The 20,163-nt window shown below is 40.2% G+C and overlaps 1 protein-coding gene across 7 annotated transcripts in view; it reads left to right on the top strand.

Annotated features, from left to right (window-relative positions):
- CPEB3 (cytoplasmic polyadenylation element binding protein 3) overlaps positions 1 to 20,163 on the top strand; it is a 188,760-nt gene that overhangs the window by 121,386 nt on the left and 47,211 nt on the right. For all 7 annotated transcript variants that reach the window (XM_042909055.1, XM_042909058.1, XM_042909056.1 and 4 more), the window contains one exon: positions 18,440 to 18,558. In XM_042909055.1, the coding sequence (XP_042764989.1) occupies positions 18,440 to 18,558 (119 nt within the window). The remainder of the gene's footprint in view (positions 1 to 18,439; positions 18,559 to 20,163) is intronic.

The raw sequence follows: 20,163 nt of genomic DNA, 5'->3' as shown, positions 1-20,163 counted from the left end.
TCTAGATTTAGTTCTTGATGATGAAAAGAAATCCAACGCTAGTCAAATTATTGAGGAAAAGTTTTCTGAGATCATCTTTGCATACTTTTTAGGTCTGCATTAGCAAAGTTGAAATTGTGAAGTCTGGAAAGAGAGGTTCTTCCATATCTTAGGGCATGAACCAAATCCCACATTCATACAGAATTGTAATAAATGACATTTATGTTTATAATAGCTTGGCTACAGGTAATTTGAAGACAGTTATTGAAAAAGAATGGCAAAAGAACAGAATAAATGCAAACAGAGGGCTTAGGTCCTGATGCACATGATTATGCAGCATTGGGAATATCAATCCATCAAATATTTGTTGCTTGTCAATCTATGGAAGAGTCTATATTTGGCCTTATAGGGGATCTAGAGAAGATTGCAGTTTCCTGGAGGAAACATGGAAACAACGGATATGAAATATTAAGTCATGGTAAAGAACATGGGTTCTAGAACTAGATTTGTTGGACTCCTCTACATATTAGTTGTACGACCCATAGGCATGCTGTTTAACCTTTCTGTGCCTTAGTTGCGTCACTTGGTTAAAGAGGGATAATGATAGTACCTATTTCAGAAGGTCATGATGGGGATTAAAATGAGTACGTAAGTCCATGTGGAGTGACTAAAGCATTCTCTGCATACAGTAGATATTATGAATGATACTGTAATTTTTTTTAAATACAGATCAATGTATGGTTAATGACAAGTGAGCAAAAAATACTCTCTGCATGCAGAAGAGAAGCAGATTGCTGTGGGCTGTGCAAGACCTTGATCTTCAAAACTAGGCAGGAAAAGAATAGGCAGGAATTGCAGGGGGATGGAATTATGATAATTAGGATGGCAACTCTTTACTAAGGGCTTGCTATGAGCAAGGCATTGGGTTACAATTTTCTAAATTATATTTAATCTTCCCAACTGCACAAGGTAGGCACCTTAGTGTTCCCATTTTATATAGAAGAAGAAACAGATTTAGAAGAGGGCAGTTTGTCCATGGTCATGTGTTAAGTGACAACAGGTTAGCCTCAGAGCCCAGCGCTCTTAAATATTGCACTCTACTATTCTCATTTGGGAATAAGGACAGCCCAGAGGTAGGCAGCAGGCTTAATTAAGGCAGGATTACGTGGTAGCTTGACTGCCAAGCCTAGGACTTAGACTGAGTAACCAGTGATGAAGAATACAGGCTCTGGAGCAAGCTGCCTGCGTTGGATTCCTGTTCGCCTACGTGCCATATATGTGTCTGGGCTGGTTATTTTCCTAATTCTCTACTTTAAAAAAAAAACCTACAAAATGGAAATAATAATAGTATCTAATTCTGTTTTGAGGATTAAATAAGAAAATGCACGTAGAATACTTTCATATTACCCAGATATTGAAGTCTTTTTTTTTTTTTTTAAAGCAAGGGAGAGGTTGGGATATTTTTCTTCGGTTTTGGTGTTTAGCCAGGGTCAGAAAAACTATTTAGGAATTTCCTGTAATCTAGCTTATAAGAAGTAATAAGGACCACAAAGACCCAAGATATTAGCATGGAGGTATTACTGGATTGGTGGCAGTAAGAGACCGATGGGAGTGATCAGGATGGTGGCAAACTTGATGTTAGGGTTGTGTTAAAATTTCTTCCACTGAATGGGGGCGTTATAGTTCTCTTGAATGTAGGGGAGTCAATTGAGAGAAAACTAGTTTGGTGTGGTGATGATTTGACCAAAGACACATAGAGTTTGGTATGTCCTCACATCTGATCTGAGAGGAAATTACTAGTGGGCAGTGAGATTGCAGTTACATAGTTTGGGAAAAGAGACTGGCACTGGGGGCACACATCTCTTGAGAGTCATCTTTTTGGAGAGGAGGGAGAAGATGAAAAACAGATAATACGTAAATGTTGTTAGGAACCAGAAGGAAGAAGAGAACACATCAGGAGAGACCTGGGTGAATGAAGTACTAGGAGTATGTCTGTGGCCATGGAGGCGAAGGAAAGAAGCTTCAAGAAAGAACATCAGCATCATTAGCTATTGCAGGGTTACTAAGAAGACCTCCATGGACTAGAAATAAGTGTGGGCCTCTTGTCAAGTACATGATCATAGGAATTCCTATTGTTATCTTAATTCTAGGTCTTAGTATACATTGTAATGAAGTAGGAAAACCAGAGCAAAGCAATCTAGTTTGTACTGAACAAGTGTTACCTTTATAAGAATAATCCTGCTTCCCCAGCAGAACCAACCGCCATCATTTTTTGTTTCCTTCCAGTCTCTCTCTATTCATACATATCCTTTTTTGTGGGCGGTGGGGGGGGGGGGGGGTGTAATTGTAGCAAAGATCCAGTTTTCTATCCTCCTTCTTCCCTGCCATGTTACTACATAATTTTCATATTTTTCAAGAGTCTGCCTTACCTATTGTTATACCATAGTTTACTTGCTTATTGGTCATTTAGGCTATTAGAAATAATGCTCCTGTTAATATGTCCTTGTATGTGGCTTTTTCTTTCATAGTGTTTTCTTTAGGATAGATTTGCCGAAGCTTAACTGGAGTTAAAGAAATGAAAATCTTAATGACTCCAGATTCCATATCACATGGCTTCCCAAAGCAAATTTCCCTATGTAGTTTATACTAATTTGGACATCTGCAGCCCCACTTTTGTTTACTTCTAAGTTAGATAGATGGTACGTTACAGTTGTGGACTTACCTTTTGCCTGTATGTTTGGAATATAATGGACTCCTGCAGAAGCCAGAAACCACATTGGTATGAATCTTCTACTGGAAGCATTTAAACCTTTCCTCTCAGGTCTCATCTGTTGAATCTTGGTCATCATCTATGGTTCTCTCCCTTACCCACTCTGACTACACTGACTTCTTTGCTGTTCCTTGAGGCCCACTCAGGTCCCTCAGGGCTTTAGTACTTTCTTCTGTCTGAAACTGTCTTTTCCCAGATTTCTGAATGGGCTATTCACCTCTTCCCTTAGACAGACCTCTACTCAAATGTCACCTTAACAGAAGTATCTTTCCTGATTTCCTTATCTAAAATAGAAGTCTTTTTATATTCTATCTTCTATCTTCTTGCTCTCTTTCCCTCTTACCTTCATTTTATTTATTTTTTACTTTATTTTATTTTTCTTCAAAGTGCTTATCATGACCTGGAAAACTTATGTGTTTTTCTGTCTGTTTTCTGGATCAGAATGTAATTTTTATGAGAGTAAGGTGTTTTTATGTTTTGTTCACTGCTCTATGCCCAGTACCTTGCATACCTGCCTCAGTAGCTGGCCCTTAGATATTTGTTAAATGAATGAATTTTATCTTTGCAAATGATGAGCTCACTCCTAGAGTACTAGAGCAGAAGTCTATCACCTTTTAGAGCTGGGAAGTTCCCTAAAGATCATTTTAATACAATCTTCATTTTAAAATGAGATTCGAAGAGGTGAGGTGTCTTTTCCTAAGAGTGCACAGCTGTTATCAGACAGACTTGGACCTAGCAGACCAATAATTCATGCTGTTTTATCTGGTGAATTATAAAGGAAATAGTTTTTATTTGTTTGACTAGTATGTATCATGTGTGGGAAAGGAACATTGGTTTAAACTTGGACTTTATAAATTCTAAGATTTAAACATAATTGATAAAGTATGCTGTTATTTACAAGACTGGATTTTATATAAAAATTAGCAACGTAAGTTGTATGACCCATGAAATAGTTTCACAGCTACTTAAAAATGAAAGTGCTGCTTGGCTTTTTCCTGAATTCTTCTGTTCTGTTGGTCACACTCACATAACGGTATTTCCAAGATGTGGTTTAGGCTGATGCTGTAGCTAGGAGCATGGGATTACATCCCGTATAGCTTAACCATGGGAGTCTGCCCCTTGGGTGATGCCACACCATTACTGCACATAGGTGCACTGCTTTGTAATTGAGTTCTTTGACTACAAAGGTCAGAGGTTCTCTTGTACTACGTCAAATTAGGGATGTGGTGAAAGCCGCAGAATAGAAGCTGTGCTAGAACCAGGTATCATGGAGGTGTCATGCTAGGGAGTCAAACAGTGGGAGCTATTAATTCTTCGTTGTTCATATTCTGCCATTATCATGACTCAGCTTTTCTCTGCATGTGTGCTCGTCTCAGATTGTACTTCCAGTGGGAAAACTGTTTTTATATTTCTAGTAGAATTCCAGAAAGAGGGAATCTGATTGGCCCAGTTCATTTTTTAACACCTAGGTGTGACATAGGCCATCCTAAAGACAGTGGCCATAGAGTCCTTGACTGCTTAATAAAGAAACAGCTTAGTTCTGCTTCTGTGAACGTCACTGCTAGGAAGATAAGTTGGGCATGAAAAGATTTTATGATGATAAAAGGCTCTTCCTGGGAGAATAGCCCATGTCCAAAGTTGCTGTCACTAGAGCTACAAAAAATTGTCTGCCCACCCTGAGCCTTCTACCCTTCGTTTTATACTACTAAGCAGCTGCTCTTGATAACACTAGTAGTCTCACCTCTTGCAGTGGGACTGGGGCCAGGGAGAAGAGCTGGCATCTCCTGGGCAGTGAGTACAGCTGCAGTACCACTGTTTACAGAGACTTCTGGGACAAAGGTGAGGACAGCAGCCAGCTGCAGATGTTGGACAGGAGATTAGCCACGTGGCTCTAAAACTGTGTTCACAAGTTGGTGATGCTGGCAGTGGAGTGCAGGAGGCTGTCCCAGCCCAGCTGGGCAGCCAGTTTCAGTTCTGGCAGTCCAGGAACACAGGATTCAGGTGCACAGCAGGGTGAAGGGGAACAGTAACAGGCATGCAGATTTATGCAAGAATGACACATACCTTTCAATCTGCTGATTCCCGCCCACCTTGAATAAAGCGTGTACTTCTGAGTGGCTGTTTTTTCTGGTGATCATCATGTATTTCTTCTGCACTGGCCAGGCTGGCTTGACTGCTGGTCCTAGGGACCAGATCATGCAGTAATGGAAGGGTATACAATACCAGCATGGTTTGTGAACCTGGCACAAGCCAGGCCACATGGGTTTCAGATTAGCTTTTCTGCAGCCAGCTTAAAGAGATACTGTTTGAAGAACAGGAAAGAAGACTCTAAATGGACAAAAATAAATCATTGTGAAGCTGTATAGGCTGGATTCATGGCATCTATTTCTTTGTCCTTCAGTTTATCTAAATCTGGCTTTGGAAAGGAAAGTTTTCAAACTTCACATTTTTTTCCCTTGTAGTATAACTTGAATGGAAATAAGTCAGTGTTGTTTTAGGCCCGTATTCCAAGTTTTTCCACCTTCTGAGTTACATAAACTGATCCAAGTTAGGAAACGAAAGGGTTTTAGCCTGTACTTAACCTTTTGCAGTTTGTAAGCTTTTGAGTAATACTTTGCTTTTTTTTTTTTTTAAAGCAGATCCTAGCTTATAATACCCATACTCTTTAGTGAATTCCGTATTTTAATATTTAATTGATTGAATTTCATTCTCAGGAAGGATTTTCTTATAAAATCGTGGAAACTGTACTGCAGGGCAGCAAGAGTGGGCTTTTTGTTTTGTTTTGTCTTGTTTAGACAACAGGCAGTATCCTATTAATGCTTTTAAAATCTTAGCCCACCCTCAGTTTAAACTGTTTTATTAAACACCTATCTCTTTTGCATTGTATTGAAGGTGAATAGTAAGAGTCTTTGATTTCAAAGCAGTTATAGTTTGAGGGACTGTATAGAAAGGAGTAGGCAGGGGAACCTGGGTGGCTCAGCCGGTAAAACATCGACTTCGGCTCAGGTCATGATCTCATGGCTCATGAGTTCGAGCCCTGCATCAGGCTCTGTGCTGACAACTCAGAGCCTAGAGCCTGCTTCGGATTCTGTATCTCCCTTTCTCTGCCCCTCCCCCGCTGTGTAAGGAGACAAAGCCTGAGCAGCCATATAAATAACAGAACCATCTTGTGCTCTGTCACAAACAGTATCTGTTGTGCCAAGTCCAGGCAGAGGTGCTAGGAAAGGGGCGGGGCGCACGGGGAGATGCTTGTTGAGCTCAGAGAAGCCAAAAACACCCCTGTTGAGAACTTTGTTTGGAAGAGAGTAGCTTTCAGGAACTGAAATGGAAGGCACGAAGTTGACAGGCTGAGGCTGAGTGAATGTTTTAGCAAAGGGTGTAGATTGGGACAGAACTTGTTGACAGGAATTGGATGAGCAAGTGAGACCAAGAGAGGATAGGTTAGTTGAAAAGGTTTGGAGGGGCGCCTGGGTGGCTCATTGGTTAAGTGTCAGACTTCGGCTCAGGTAATGATTTCATGGTTCCTGGGTTCAAGCTCCACGTCTGGCTCGAGATCTGTGCTGACAGCTCAGCCTGGAGCCTGCTTCAGATTCTTTGTCTCCCCTCTCTCTGCCCCTCCCCCACTCACGCTCTGTCTCTCAAGAAAATGAATAAACGTTAAAAAAATTTAATTTAAAAAAAAAGAAGAAAAGGTTTGGAATGGGAAACTGAGAGGATCTGGTAAAAAAATTTGAAAGCTGAGAACAAAGACTTGGGTTGTCTTTTAAAATAAAACGGAAGCTTTACTCAAGTCTTCCGTCTTGAGAGGGAGAAATGGTGGCAAAGAGAAAACCTATTGGCAGCAGCATCAGGAACTCACCAGAGGACTATTAAGGTACGCGGAGGAGGGGAAATTAGATTGTCAAAGTTCAAGCCCTCTACAAGCAGGGTTGGGCCAAAGCTTCATCTATAGGGAAGTGCCTAGACTAAAAGTTGTCTGATGCTGAATGAGGGAGAGTAACAAGCAGTGGGTCAAGAGCTGGGGGTTTGTGGACTCAGATGTGGGCCGCAGTTACTGGCTATATGACACTGAGCTAGTTATTTAATCTCTGAGCCTCAGTTTACTCATCTGAATGATACTCATTGGGTTATTAAATGGATTGTGTGAAGTCTACATACACACCGACACAGTACTTAGGCTTAATAGGTGTTAAATTATATTAGTGTCCTTCCCCCAGATAAAAATGTAATGCTCAGTAATAATAAAACCACCTGACTAGTTTGACCAGTTTCCTCCCACATCCCCAGTCTGGTCTCTGTTTTCATGGTCAGGTGCTTGTTAGAACTGACTGTGACTAGAATTGACAGACCAGCAGACTTCACAAGGACCTCTTTATGTAGGAAATGTGAGGTTATGTAAACAGAGCAGGTTTTAAGCCCAAATGCCCCAGGTCACTGCCCTGGACTGCAGGACTTTACTAAGAACATAGGAAGTAGATTGCCAATTTTCAACTCTCAGGTGGTTCTACCCATCAAACTTGTTTTCTTATTCATTCCCACCTGCCCCTATCCCTGCCTGCCAAGCCAGAAATCCACAAAGAAACATTTACTAGTGCAATAGAAAACACAAAACAGGCTAGAACCAAAATGTTTGAGCTTCAGCCTTGTATAGTAAATATAGTCAAAGAAATATGTTTAGTTCTGAATCCACGGGAAATGTTCAGGAATCCAAGGACTTGGGCAGTATCTGCAGAGTCATCTCTACATCTTTTTTTTTTTTTTTTAATGTCTTTTTTTAAATTGATTTCTGAGAGAGAGAGAGAGGGAGAGAGAGAGAGAAACATGAACTAGTGGGGGAGGGGCAGAGAGAGAGGGAGACACAGAATCTGAAGCAGACTCCAGGCTCTGAGCTGTCAGCACAGAGCCTGAGTCCAACTCAGGGCTTGAACCCAGAAACTGTGAGATCATGACCTGAGTCAAAGTCGGACACTCAACAGACTGAGCCACCCAAGTGCCCTTCTACATCTTAACTTAGGCTAATTCCTTCCCTTGGAATGTCCTCCATTTTTTCAACTATGTCATACCATCAAGATCTGCTACCACCTACAGAAACACTTCCCTGATTTCTCTATCCAGGTCTTCTTCACTGAAAGATATGTCTTCTTTCTATGAAGTCCAACTTCTACAAATACTTAAAAAAATACTTCTTAGAATCCTTAATGCATTGTTTCTAGATTAGAGTTCTCTATGTATTTATTCTTCATGACTTTCTTATACTAGCTTATTAATTCCTTGAGAACAAAGTCTTGCTTATGTCTGAAGTGCCTAGAGCACATAGTAAGTGTTCAGTAAATTTTGGAAATCAGATGTTTTCATCCAAGAGGGAAAATGAATAGGGAATACAGTTCAGAGACCTACAGTGTTCTCCAGGCAGCAGGCCGGGAGTTGGTGAGGTGCTTCAGCTCTTCCCACCCAGTGCCCTCAATCCTGTACTCTAATTAATGATCTCTAGTCTCTGTTTTCCAAATGAGCCAACCCTTTGACCTTGTGTGCCTTGGCCTGCACTGTCCTGAACTTGGAATGCTCTTATTTCCAGGAAGACTAATTATCCTCCAGTTCATACGTGGCCTTTGTTCTATGGCTTTCCCTGATGTTTGGACACCTCTGCTCTATTTGTCTTTCATCAGTGTTCTGTAGGACAGACACACCCCCAACATAATACATTTCATGGTGTTCCTTAGTCATTTATTTATAGGTTGGAATTTTCTAGGACGGGGTTCTTCCTTGGCTTCTTTGTCTTTGGTAGCTTCCTTGCCTAGCTTCATGCCTTATACCTCATAAATATTTTTGGTTCTATTGAATTGAATCCAAAGACAAAGACGCCTGAGGCAAACCAGGTAAGTCTTCTGACCTGATTGCCAAGGTTAGTAAGAATGTTTAGAACAGACTTCTGTGGCAAAAAGTGTCTGAACTCAGGCAGCTGTGGCTGGAGAGGTGCCCTTCAGGCCTGTCTAGGAAGGTCACAAGAAATCAGGGAGCCTGGATTCTGTGCAAGGAGAGATCTCTTTCTCATTCTGTGTGTGTGTGTGTGTGTGTGTGTGTGTGTGTGTGCACACGTGCGCCTGTGTGTGTGTCTGTTCAGACCATGGATCTTTCCTTCTGGGACTGATCTCACTTAATCAGAAACTGACTGTCCCTTGGTCAGCTGTTTTATGAATGTAGCAGTGGTTTGGGGCACTGCCCTACAAGCTGAAATTGTTTTTCCATTGCAGTTGATACTTGAAACATATAAATCACTAAGAGCGTTAGTTGATTTTAAGAACTGTTGGGTCTTTAAAAACACCCAAACAGCTCTTTAGAGAATGGGAGACTATATTACTGTCTTCCCCAGAAAGACCTTGTGATTTTTAATTTTTTCCCTACAAATTTTTATTTTAAAAAATTTCAAGCCTACAAAAAAGCTGTAAACTGTAGGAATAATGCAACAAACACCTATATAGGCTTCCTCTAGATTCACCAGTTGTCAGCATTTTGCCACATTTGCTTTCTCTTTTTTTCTCTTTCTGTGTGTATAGTTTTCATTTGGTTATAGACATCAAGACCTCTCACTCCTAAGTGCTTCTGCATATGTCTCCTGTAACAAGAAATATCCAGATTGTTCTAGTAATGTCCTTTAGAGCTTTTTTTTTATCCAAGATTCAAACATTTAGTCTTAACATCCAAATACAGTCTTCATTTAGTTGTCATATCTTTCTACTGTCTTTTAATTTATAAAGTTCCCTAAGCTTTTTATCTTCTGTATCATTTGATGGATCAGTGTCAGATGTTTTATAGAATATCACTTAATTTGGAATTAATCTGATTGTTTCCTCATAATGAGATTCAGGTAAAACACTGTCAGCAGGAAGAGTATGTAGATGATGAGCTGCACTAAGAAGGACATAGTACAGGAGTACTTGTTAAGTCAGTTAACATAGTGCATGTTAAATCAGTTTGCCCTATTGTTGGTGATGTTAAGTTTGATCATTTGGTTAAGATGTTGTCTGCCAGATTCCTTCATTTCTTTTTTCTTTTCTTTTCTCTTCTTTTCTTCTCTTTTCTTTTCTTTCTTTTCTTTTTCCTTTTCTTTGAGAGAGAGAGAGAGAGAGAGAGAGAGAGAGAGAGAGAGAGAATCTCAAGCAGGCTCTACACTCAATGCAAGCCCCAGCACAGGGCTCGATCCCATGTCCCTGGGATCATGACTTGAGCCAACATCAAGAGTTGGACACTCAACTCTCAGCCACCCAGACACTCCAGGATTCCTCCATTTTAAAAGTGCCTTTCCCTCCCTTTGCAAATACTGAATAATCTGTAAAATGATACTTTAAGAGTATGTTGAATATCTTGTATCCCTTCCCAAATTCACCCAGTGGTTTTAGAATCCACTGATGATTCTTGCTTAAGTCAATTGTTACTGGGACGATGATATTCATTTTGTTAAAATCTTATTTAATTTAGTGAGATCTGCTCTTTAACTCCCTCAAGTACCTTCGTTCTAAATACACAACCTAAAAATACATTGAAAGCCAATAAGCATCTTTATTAAATATGACAATTTGACCTAAATAAAACTAAATCTAAACTTCTGATGATTTTGAAGTTCATCATTTCAATTCTTCTTAATATAGTTTTGTGGGCTTTATTTAGAGCAAATATATATGCATAGACCTTATATTTTAGGACTGAAGCACAGGTGACCACTTTCTGCTACTTTCTACCATTTCTGTGAAATGATCACTGTAACAAAGGTAACAATAAATATATAATAACTAGGCCAGTCCCTATTTGCTAATGATATTGAAATTTTTGCCTCATCATTTTTAGGTGAGACAGTATAATAGATAAAGATGGATAATGAAAAAAATGGATAAAAAAATATAATGGATTAAGAATGAGGACTCCAAAAGCTGATGTAGGTTTTAATTCCAAATTTAATCTCTAGGTTTTAATCTCTGAGGTATCCCTTAACCTCTTGGAGCTTCAGTTTCCTTGTCTGTAAAATGATAATAATAACACCTGTATTTACCTCATAGAATTACTGTGAGGATGAAAAGAGCTGACAGATGTAAAGTGTTTATTATTAGCAAAGTGCCTGGCGCACTGTAAGCACTTAGTAACTGGTGTTTGTGGTGGTGAAGTTGGTGGTGATTGTTATGGGGATCAAGTATAAAAAATTATAACATGAAAAATTATGTATTTAAGAGCTCAGAAAGCATTGTTTTTGACAGGTAGCCAAGAACATTTTGGAGGTTGTTATACTTAGTGTGTTCTCAGGTATTAAGAGAAAAATAATCTTTTAATTAAATTTGCCCTGCAAAAACCTGGCCAAATAAAATGGAATAATCCCAATTGAGTCCCCCCTCCCCCCACAACCCCATACCTGCCTGTTCCTCTTTACCCTGGAGAAGTGTGGTCAGTCCAGGCTTGTCCAAAAATCCCTCACTGTTGTACCCTTCCTCCCCCAACCTATTTGGCACCAATGGGAAAGGGAAAGCAAGCAATTTCCTGCCATCCATTCTGCCCAACCCAGAGTCATGATGCTGATAGTGCTAAGAATTCCTATTCCCTTGGAGCCCATAATTCCACCCACAGACTGGCTCTGAGTTGAGGACCTCCCATAGCTCACAACATCTCTGAAGCCCCGCCACACTCCTCAGGTATGTGGCAAACAAGACTGCTATTTCTGAAACTTGAGTTTTATGATCCTGTTATCTCTTACTGGCTCAGAGGGCAAGGGAGAACAGGAGAGCTAATAATTTTTTTGCCAAGCTTTTATCTATATCTATCTATCTATATATATATATATATATATATACACCTTTCATACTAATAGAAGAACTTGCCAACAGTGACAGTTTGAGGAGCTTGATTTGTAGGCATAATAGGCTTTTATTTAAATTTTTTTTAATGTTTATTATGAGAGAGAAAGAGACAGAGTGTGAGTGGAGGAGGGGCAGAGCGAGAAGCAGATGCAGAACCTGAAGCAGGCTCCAGTCTCTGAGCTGTCAGTACAGAGCCTGACATGGGGCTCAAACCCACCGACTGTGAGATCATGACCTGAGCCAAAGTCAGATACTTAACCAACTGAGCCACCCGGGTGCCCCAGATAGTCTTTTATTTAAAGAATGTATTAGAATCAGCAAATAATATCACATCTGATAATTCTGTCTCCTGGTGGAGATGGCTAGTGATATATGAAAGCAAAATATTCAGTCACTCTTATCCTTTGTTTATAGTAATGTTCAGCCTGTTATTCAAATAGCTTTAAAGTTTCTCTTTAGTATCTAGATTACTGCACTTTATTCACCAAACACTTGGAAATGCCCAGTGGAAAGTGCATATCATTAATTTGAACTCTAATTTTTATAACGAGATTGTATGCAAAACTCAGTTTTACATATCACACAAGTAACTGAAAATGCAGAAAAAGAAAAATTGACACTTGCACAATACCTGGTTTACAAAGTACCTTTATGTGTGTTATTTCATAACCTACAACATCTCTGTAAGATAATGAGGACAAAGACTTATTTTTTTTTTTCATTTTACAGAGAAAAGAGCCAAGACTCAGAAAGTTTAAGTTGATTTTCAAGTTCATGGTTCGATCACTTGCTAGGTTACTTTGAACAACTTGCTTAATCACTCTGTGCAATTTCTTTAACTGTAAAACAACTAAAAGTAATGCCTACCTTATAGGATGTGTGTGATGATGAAAGAACGCACTCAGAATGGTGCCTGGTGCATAATAGATGCTCAATAAATGCTAGCTATTATTACACACAGCTAATAAATGTTAGGACTTAGATCTAAATCCAGACCTTCTGACTCCTAGTCCAGAACTCTTTTCATAGTACCATGTGGAATTTGACTTTTCGCAAATAATTGATTTAATTTTCATCTCACATTGACCTTGTTAGTCTAGAAGGAATCTTTTTCTACTTTGTTTGCTTTGACCTTAAACTTCTGAACATCAAAAGGGAAATATGTTTGAAGGATTCTTCATTCCTGATTTGTTTTTAATACTCTTGATTTCTGTTGTCATCTGGGTTTGGTTGACCTTGAGGTGTCAGAAGGTGTTTTTAGTAGGTGAAGGTACTGTTCATGAGTGATTTGGGATGTCTCTGGTGAATTTTGTTTTGGTTAGAAAGCCCAAGGTAGGAAGTAGGGTTGAAGGAAATTGTTGAACTTGAGTCACACCGCTTTGTAATGCTAAGAGAATATTGTCGTTACTGCGAGTGGCAGCTTGCTGGTGAGGGAGTAGAGATGATTTATTATAAAAGCTGACTTGCTATAAAAGTTATCCTGAAGAAGTTGGTTAAATGTTATGGGCCACCGTTTGGGAAAGGAAAAGAAGCTGTTTGTAGATATTTTTCTCAGTAATAATATTTGTGGTAGGCTTTTACTTGCAACTCCTCATTGTTTATACTCTAATGCTAATGGTGACATTTATGGCTGTGAGAGAGGCATGACTGAAGATCTGCCCACTTTTGTAGTAGCTACTCAGCTGCTATGAAGAGACACTCCCTCTCCTCTGATGCCCAAGCTGAGATCCGTGCAGGATTTGATGTGGAAGATTTCAGAGGGTGTACAGTGATGTGCCAGAAAAATGCAGTCAGCCTGGTGGCCTTCTGGTGGCAAGGAGCTGGAGAAAGCCTCAGCTCAGTGAGCATGCCCCATCCCCAGGCCTTTTTGATATGCCTGTGCATAACGTACACAGATGGGGCCCTCTCCAAGAACAAGATAGCCTGTGTGCCTCTTAGGACCTTTGTGGACCATCTGTACCAGGATTTCACATGGTGAGCCAGGAGGTTTGAGAGGACATGCTGAGACCTCCTCTTTATGATTTGCATTTTTTAACCCACTCATCTCTAATATTCACTTTGGCAAGTGGAATTAATGTTCTCACATTAAATGAAAACACTGAATTTTTAATAGATTCCTTGGGGCTTGGTGATAGTTTGATACTGTTTCCAACAGAGAAAAGATATGAAGAAATGATATTTTTTTCTAGTTTGCAGTTAGGTTTTATTTTTCTTGCCTAGCCACCTGCTGAATCCTCTGACCCATCTAGCCTGGGAGCAGAGCCCAGAAAACAGCTCTGGGTCCTATCACTTAGGCAGCCTCCCTGTTGTATCTACATACCCACTCCCATGGGCTTGGTGCTGTCCCCTGTGCGCTGGCTTCAGCCAGTTGCATTGGCCACTCTTGGTGTGCCAGGTAGTGGTTGATCTGTTTCCTCTGTGTTTGCTTAGATGGTAGTGATTGACCTTTTTGTGCTGTATTCGCTTGGATACTTTGTATAGTTTCCCAAAGAATTGGGAAAAAAGATTTTTTAAAAAGTACCCATTATTCATTATCTATTGCTACTGTCATTAGGTGCTGCCCGGGACTCCCAAGAGCTTTGCTTCTAGGCCAGTTGATTAACATCTTTGTTTGATGTGTGAGAATCTTCTGAATTTGGAAGTTCTTATCCTTCTCTACCATTTACACCTTTCTGGCACCAGAGTAGAAACATATTGGTGATGGTTTTTTTGTTTTGGTTTGGTTTGTTTTTTTTGTTTTGTTTTGTTCTTTTTTTTTTTTTTTGAGATCAGTAGCAGGGCTGGGAGTGGAGGTGACAGCTGAGAGACTTAGCAAAGCTAGAGGGGTTGCAGAGAGGCCAAATAGTTGGATACTCAAGCTTAGACTAGCTCATGATGGGCCTTTGCTCAGCTGCCATTCATGAATGCCAGCATGGCAGCAGATGCTAGAATTGGTCCCTTGAACGTCTGTTAATCTCTTTGAAGTCTTTGCTGATTCTCTCAAGTCAGAGTCCTTGCTCCTCTGGGCTACCATGGCACTTTTTGTTCCCACGTATCTCCTTCAGCTTTGTAGCAAATAGTTAATTGCCTAAATGTCTGTTTCTTCTACCACATAAGTCTCTTGACAGTAGGAACCTACTCTCTTCCATCTCACTTTTCTCCTAAGCCATAGATTGTATCCTACTTGTAATAGTTGCTCAGTAAATCTTACTGAATCAAAGTGAACAAACTGACTGTCTCTGTGGAAGTTCTGCAGCTAGTATCCATGTTTATTTTATACTCTGTCATGAGATAGGAGTGTATCCTTGGAGAAAGAAAGCATCATCATCAGAAATAACATGTAAATATACATGTAAATATAACACGTAAATAACCCTACGTTATTATTGGGCCTTTTGGGGGAGGCAGCTTTTGTTGGGCTATAATTCACACACCATACAGTTCCCCCATTTAACTTGTAAAATTCAGTGGTTTTCCGTATGTTCACAGAGTTATGCCACCATCACCACAATCAATCTTAGAAAATATTCATCATCCCCAAAAGAAACCCTGTACCTATTCCCTCTAGTCCTTTAGCCCTAGACAACCATTAATCTATTTTTTGTCTCCATAGATTTGCCTATTCTGGACATTTTATATAAATGGAATCATACGATACTTGTGCCTACCTTTTCACTTGGCATAATATTTTCAAGGTACCTCCATGTTGTAGCATGTGTCAAACCTAAAGCTTGGTGGAAGTTAGAGGGCAGGTGATGCTTGTTTTTTGACTAGTGGTTGTGGCTCAGGCCAGTGATGAGTCTGCCTGCTCTCAGGAGGACCAGATCTATAGGTATACTATGCAGATATTGTGGGTTCAGTTTCAGACCACCACAATGAAGCAAATATTTCAATAAAGTGAATGAAATGAATTTTTTAGTATCTCAGTGCATATAAAAGTTATGTTTATACTGTAGTCTGTTAAGTGTGCAATAGCATTATGTCTAAAAATCTGCATGCCTTAATTAAAAATGACTATTGCTAAAAAAAAAAAAAAATGCTAACCATCATCTGAGCTTTCTGTGAATTGTAATTTTTTTTGGTGGAGAATCTTGACTCAGTGTTCATGGCTTCTGACAGACCAGGGTGGTGGTTGCTAAAGGTTGGTATGGCTTTGGACATTTCTTAAAATAAGACAACTTTGTCACACCAAAACAAATGATTTCTCTGTGGCACACAATACTGTTTGATAGCATTTGAGCCACAGTAAAGCTTCTTTCAAAATTGGGGTCAGTGCTCTCAAACTCTGCCTCTGCTTTTATCAGCTAAGTTTATGTAATATTCTAAATCTTTTGTTATCATTTCCACAATCTTCACAGCATTTTTACCAGAAATAGATTCCATCTCAAGAAACCATTTTGTTGTTGTTGTTGTTCACCCATGAGAAACAACTCCTCATCTGTTATGGTTGTATCATGAGATTACAGCCATTTAGTTACATCTTCTGGCTTCACTTCTAGTTCTCTTGCTGTTTCTACCACGTCTGCAGTTACTTCCTCCACTGAAGTCCTCAGCCTCTCAAAGTCATCCATAAGGGTTGGGCTCAACTTCTTCCAAACTTCTGTCATGGTGATATTTTGACCTCTTCCCATGGATCATGAATATTCTTAATCACATCTAGAATGGTGGATCCTTTCCAGAGGTTTTCCAGTTTGCTTTGCCCAGATCCATCAGAGGAATCGCTGGCAGCTACAGCCTTATGAAATGTATTTCTTAAATAATAAGACTTGGAGCACACCTGGCTGACTCATTCGGGGATGCATGTAACTCTTGATCTTGGGGTTGAGTTTGAGCCCCTCATTGGGTGTAGAGATTACTTAAAAAAACAAAAACAAAAACAAAAATAAAAAATAAAAACAAACAAGGAACAAACTTAAAAAAATAATAATAAGACTAGAAAGTTGGGGGTGCCTGGGTGGCTCAGTTGGTTGAACGTCCCACTTCGGCTCAGGTCATGATCTCGAGGTTCATGAATTCGAGCCCCACATCGGGCTCTGGGCTGACTGCTCAGAGCCTGGAGCCTGCTTTGGATGCTGTGTCTCTCCCTCTCTCTGCCCCTCCCCTGCTCACACTCTGTCTCTCTCTCAAAAATAAACAAACATTAAAAAAAAAAAAAAAAAGACTTGAAAGTTGAAATGGCTTCTTGATCCATGGGCTGCAGAATGGACATTGTGTTAGCAGGCATGAAAACAATATTCATTTCATATTACATCTCCATCAGCGCTCTTAGGTGACCAAGTGCATTGTCAATGGGCAGTAACATTTTGAAGGGAATCTGTTTTTCTGAGCAGTAGGTCAACAGTGGGCCTAACATTTCAATAAGCTATATTGTAAACAGATGTGCTGTGAACTAGGCTTTATTGTTCCTGTATTATAGAGCACAGGCAGAGTAGATCTAGCATGATTCTTAAGGCCTGTAGGATTTTCACAATGGTCAATGAGCATTGACTTCAACTTAAAGTCACCAACTGCATTAACCCCTAACAAGAGAGTGAGTCTGTCCTTTGAAGCTTTGAAGCTTGGCGTTGAAGCTTTGCTATGAAAGTCCTAGATTGCATCTTCTTCCAGTAGAAGACTGTTTCGTCTACATTGAAAAACCTGTTTTTTAGTGTAGCCCCCTTCATGAATTAACCTTAGCTAGATCTTCTGGATAACTTCTGCAGCTTCTACATCAGCACTTGCTGTTTTACCTTGCACTTTTATGTTATGGAGACAGCTTCTTTCTTTAAACCTCATGAACCAACCTCTGCTAGCTTCCACCTTTTCTCCTGCAGCTTCCTCACCTCTCTCAGTCTTCATGGAATTGTAGAGAGTTAGGGCCTTGCTCTGGATGGGGCTTTGGTTGAAGAGAAAGTTGTGGCTGCTCTGATCTTCCATCCAAACCACTAGAACTTTCTTCATATCAACCATAAAGCTGTTTTGCTTTCTTATCATTCATGTGTTCACTGGAGTAGCACTTTTAATTTCCTTCAAGAACTTTTCCTTTGCACTGCAACTTGGCTAACTGGCTCAAGAGCCTAACCTGTGGCCCCTCTCATCTTTCAACATGTCTTCTGCACTGTGCTGAATCATTTCTAGTTGCTGATTTAAAGTAAGAGACGTGCAACCCTTCCTTTCACTTCGAGGCAACTATAGGTTTATTAGTTGGCCTGATTTCAGGGGATTGAAATTATGTTTGTGTCTCAGGGAACAGGGAAGCCCAAGGAAAGGGAGAGATACAGTGGAATGGCTGGTCAGTGGAGCAGTCAGAATACACACAGTATTTAAGTTCTCTGTCTTCTATGGTCCTAGTTGATGGCATCCCAAAACAATCATGATAATAAATCAAAGATCCCTGATCACAGATCACCATGACCAATATAATAATAATGATGAAAAAGTTTGAAATATTGTGAGAATTACCAAAATGTGACACAGTGACACAAAGTAAGCACATGCTTTTGGGAGAATGGCTTCCATAGACTTAATTGACTTAGGGTTGCCACAGGCCTTTAATTTGTAAAACAAACAAACAAAAAACTCAGTATCTGTAGAGCACAATAAAGTAAAGCTCAATAAAATTAGGTATGCTTGTATTTCATGGAAATTCCATAGAGGAGTTCTGAACTTGCTTCTCTGAGCAATTATAAGAATTGAGACCACGTCAGTGAGTACCTAATCCAATGCCCGGCATATGAGGGTCTCAATGACTGTTACTTCCCTGTGTCCCATTTCAGGTTCTTGGATTCTAGTAAGAATCTGCCGAAGTGAAACAACAGATAAATTTTTATTTGATACTTTGAGTTTAATTTACTGATTTTTCCCTCTATCCTTTTGTTTTTGTCCTCCCAAGGCTATGCCTTTCTGCTGTTCCAGGAGGAGAGCTCAGTGCAAGCGTTGATAGATGCCTGCCTGGAAGAAGACGGGAAACTGTACCTGTGTGTGTCAAGCCCCACCATCAAGGATAAGCCAGTAAGTAATATGTAGCCAGCTGTTGCTTTTCCAGAGCACATATGCATTTGGAATAGCTGAGCGCCTCCTTTTTGTAATGGGAATGCTGGTAACTAGGATTCTCTTACCCGGGGTGACCTTGCTATGCAATAGAGCTGGACTATTGTTGATGAGAAGCTAATAACAAATTACTCAGTATTTCATTTTATACCTTTGGGACTGCGTGTAAACAAATGTGTCCTTGTCTTTCCCTTTACAGCTCTTTTAAGCTAATTCCTATTCAGTAACTCTGAATTGAAGTAAACAATGCTCTAAGCGGTTTTGGCAACTGGTTTCTGTCATTTTTCAGATCAAGGACAGGAGTAATTTATTATTTTTTTTAAAAAAGATCATAATTGGCAATGTTTATGCCCCTCTGAATGCAAGGCATTGTGAGTGGTACCTACAACTGGCTTACCTAGAGCTTACACTCTAAAATGGATAGCTACAAACAGGGTGGGAGAGGGAGAGGGCAAGGACAGAGAACATGAACCCCAGACCATAAACAAATGTACACTTATACAGAGTTCATGGTTAAGAGGTTGTGGTTTCTGAGCCAAAGCATGTGAGTAAGTCATTGGGTAAGAGATGAAGACTGCCTACTTTCTCCTGACAGGGGTTATCAGTGAAGAAGGGGCAAGGCTGTATTCAGAACAACAAAAAAAGAAATTGGTTAGCATGGCAGATAGAGGATTGAGGGAATTTGGAAGGGGATGAGTGTGTGTCAAGAGCTGGTGCTAGGAGTGGGAAATAGAGTAAAAATTGTGATGTGGACCAAGGGACCGAGGCAGGAATCTCTCCCGGGGCTTGCAGCGTCCCTTGTTAGACTTACACCAAATGTGGGGCTTGTTTGGCAGTTAAGTTTATTCTCAGAAATGTGCATGGGGATAGAGTTGGGGTCAGAAGTAGAAGTCTTCTAAAAAAATTTTTTTTATGTCTTATCTTTTATATTTGAGAGAGAGACAGAGAGACAGCAAGCAGGGGAGGGGCAGAGACAGAGATAGAATCTGAAGCAGGCTCCAGGCTCTAAGCTGTTAGCACAGAGCCCGCCCGACGCTGGGCTCAAACTCACAAACCGTGAGATCATGACCTGAGCCAAAGTCGGACGCTTAACCAACTGAGCCACCCAGGTGCCCCCAGAAGTAGAAGTCTTGACTCTAGCATTTAAATTATCTGCTTGGTTCAGAATAAGTCACCTAATCCTTGCAGGATCTTAGTTTCCTCATCTATAAAATGGCAGGAATAATGGTTTCTCTCTGCGATGTTGAGCAGCTCAGATAAGAGGAAAATGAATGTGAAAGCACTTGGTACTTGTGCAGATGTAACCGGATGATGCTGTTAGAGCCTTATGGTGCTATAGTCAGGAGGGCAAGATTAGAGCTTATTACATAGTAACATCTACTGAAAAGAATGGTGGCATCTAGAGCAGGGTTTATAGTTGGCTGCAGAAGAATGGCGCTGGGACTTGTCCACCTATAAGGGGGAGACTGCAGCATGGAAAGCAGAGGAGTTACAAAGAAAGGAGATACTGGGTTATAGAATAATCGATGCAGAAGAAGAAGCAAGGATTTTAGCAAGTGTGACAGT

Source organism: Panthera leo, chromosome D2 (assembly GCF_018350215.1).
Source record: "Panthera leo isolate Ple1 chromosome D2, P.leo_Ple1_pat1.1, whole genome shotgun sequence".
NCBI lineage: Eukaryota > Metazoa > Chordata > Mammalia > Carnivora > Felidae > Panthera > Panthera leo.
The sequence above is the reverse complement of the archived record's forward strand: the minus strand, read 5'-3'. Positions and strand labels throughout refer to the sequence as shown.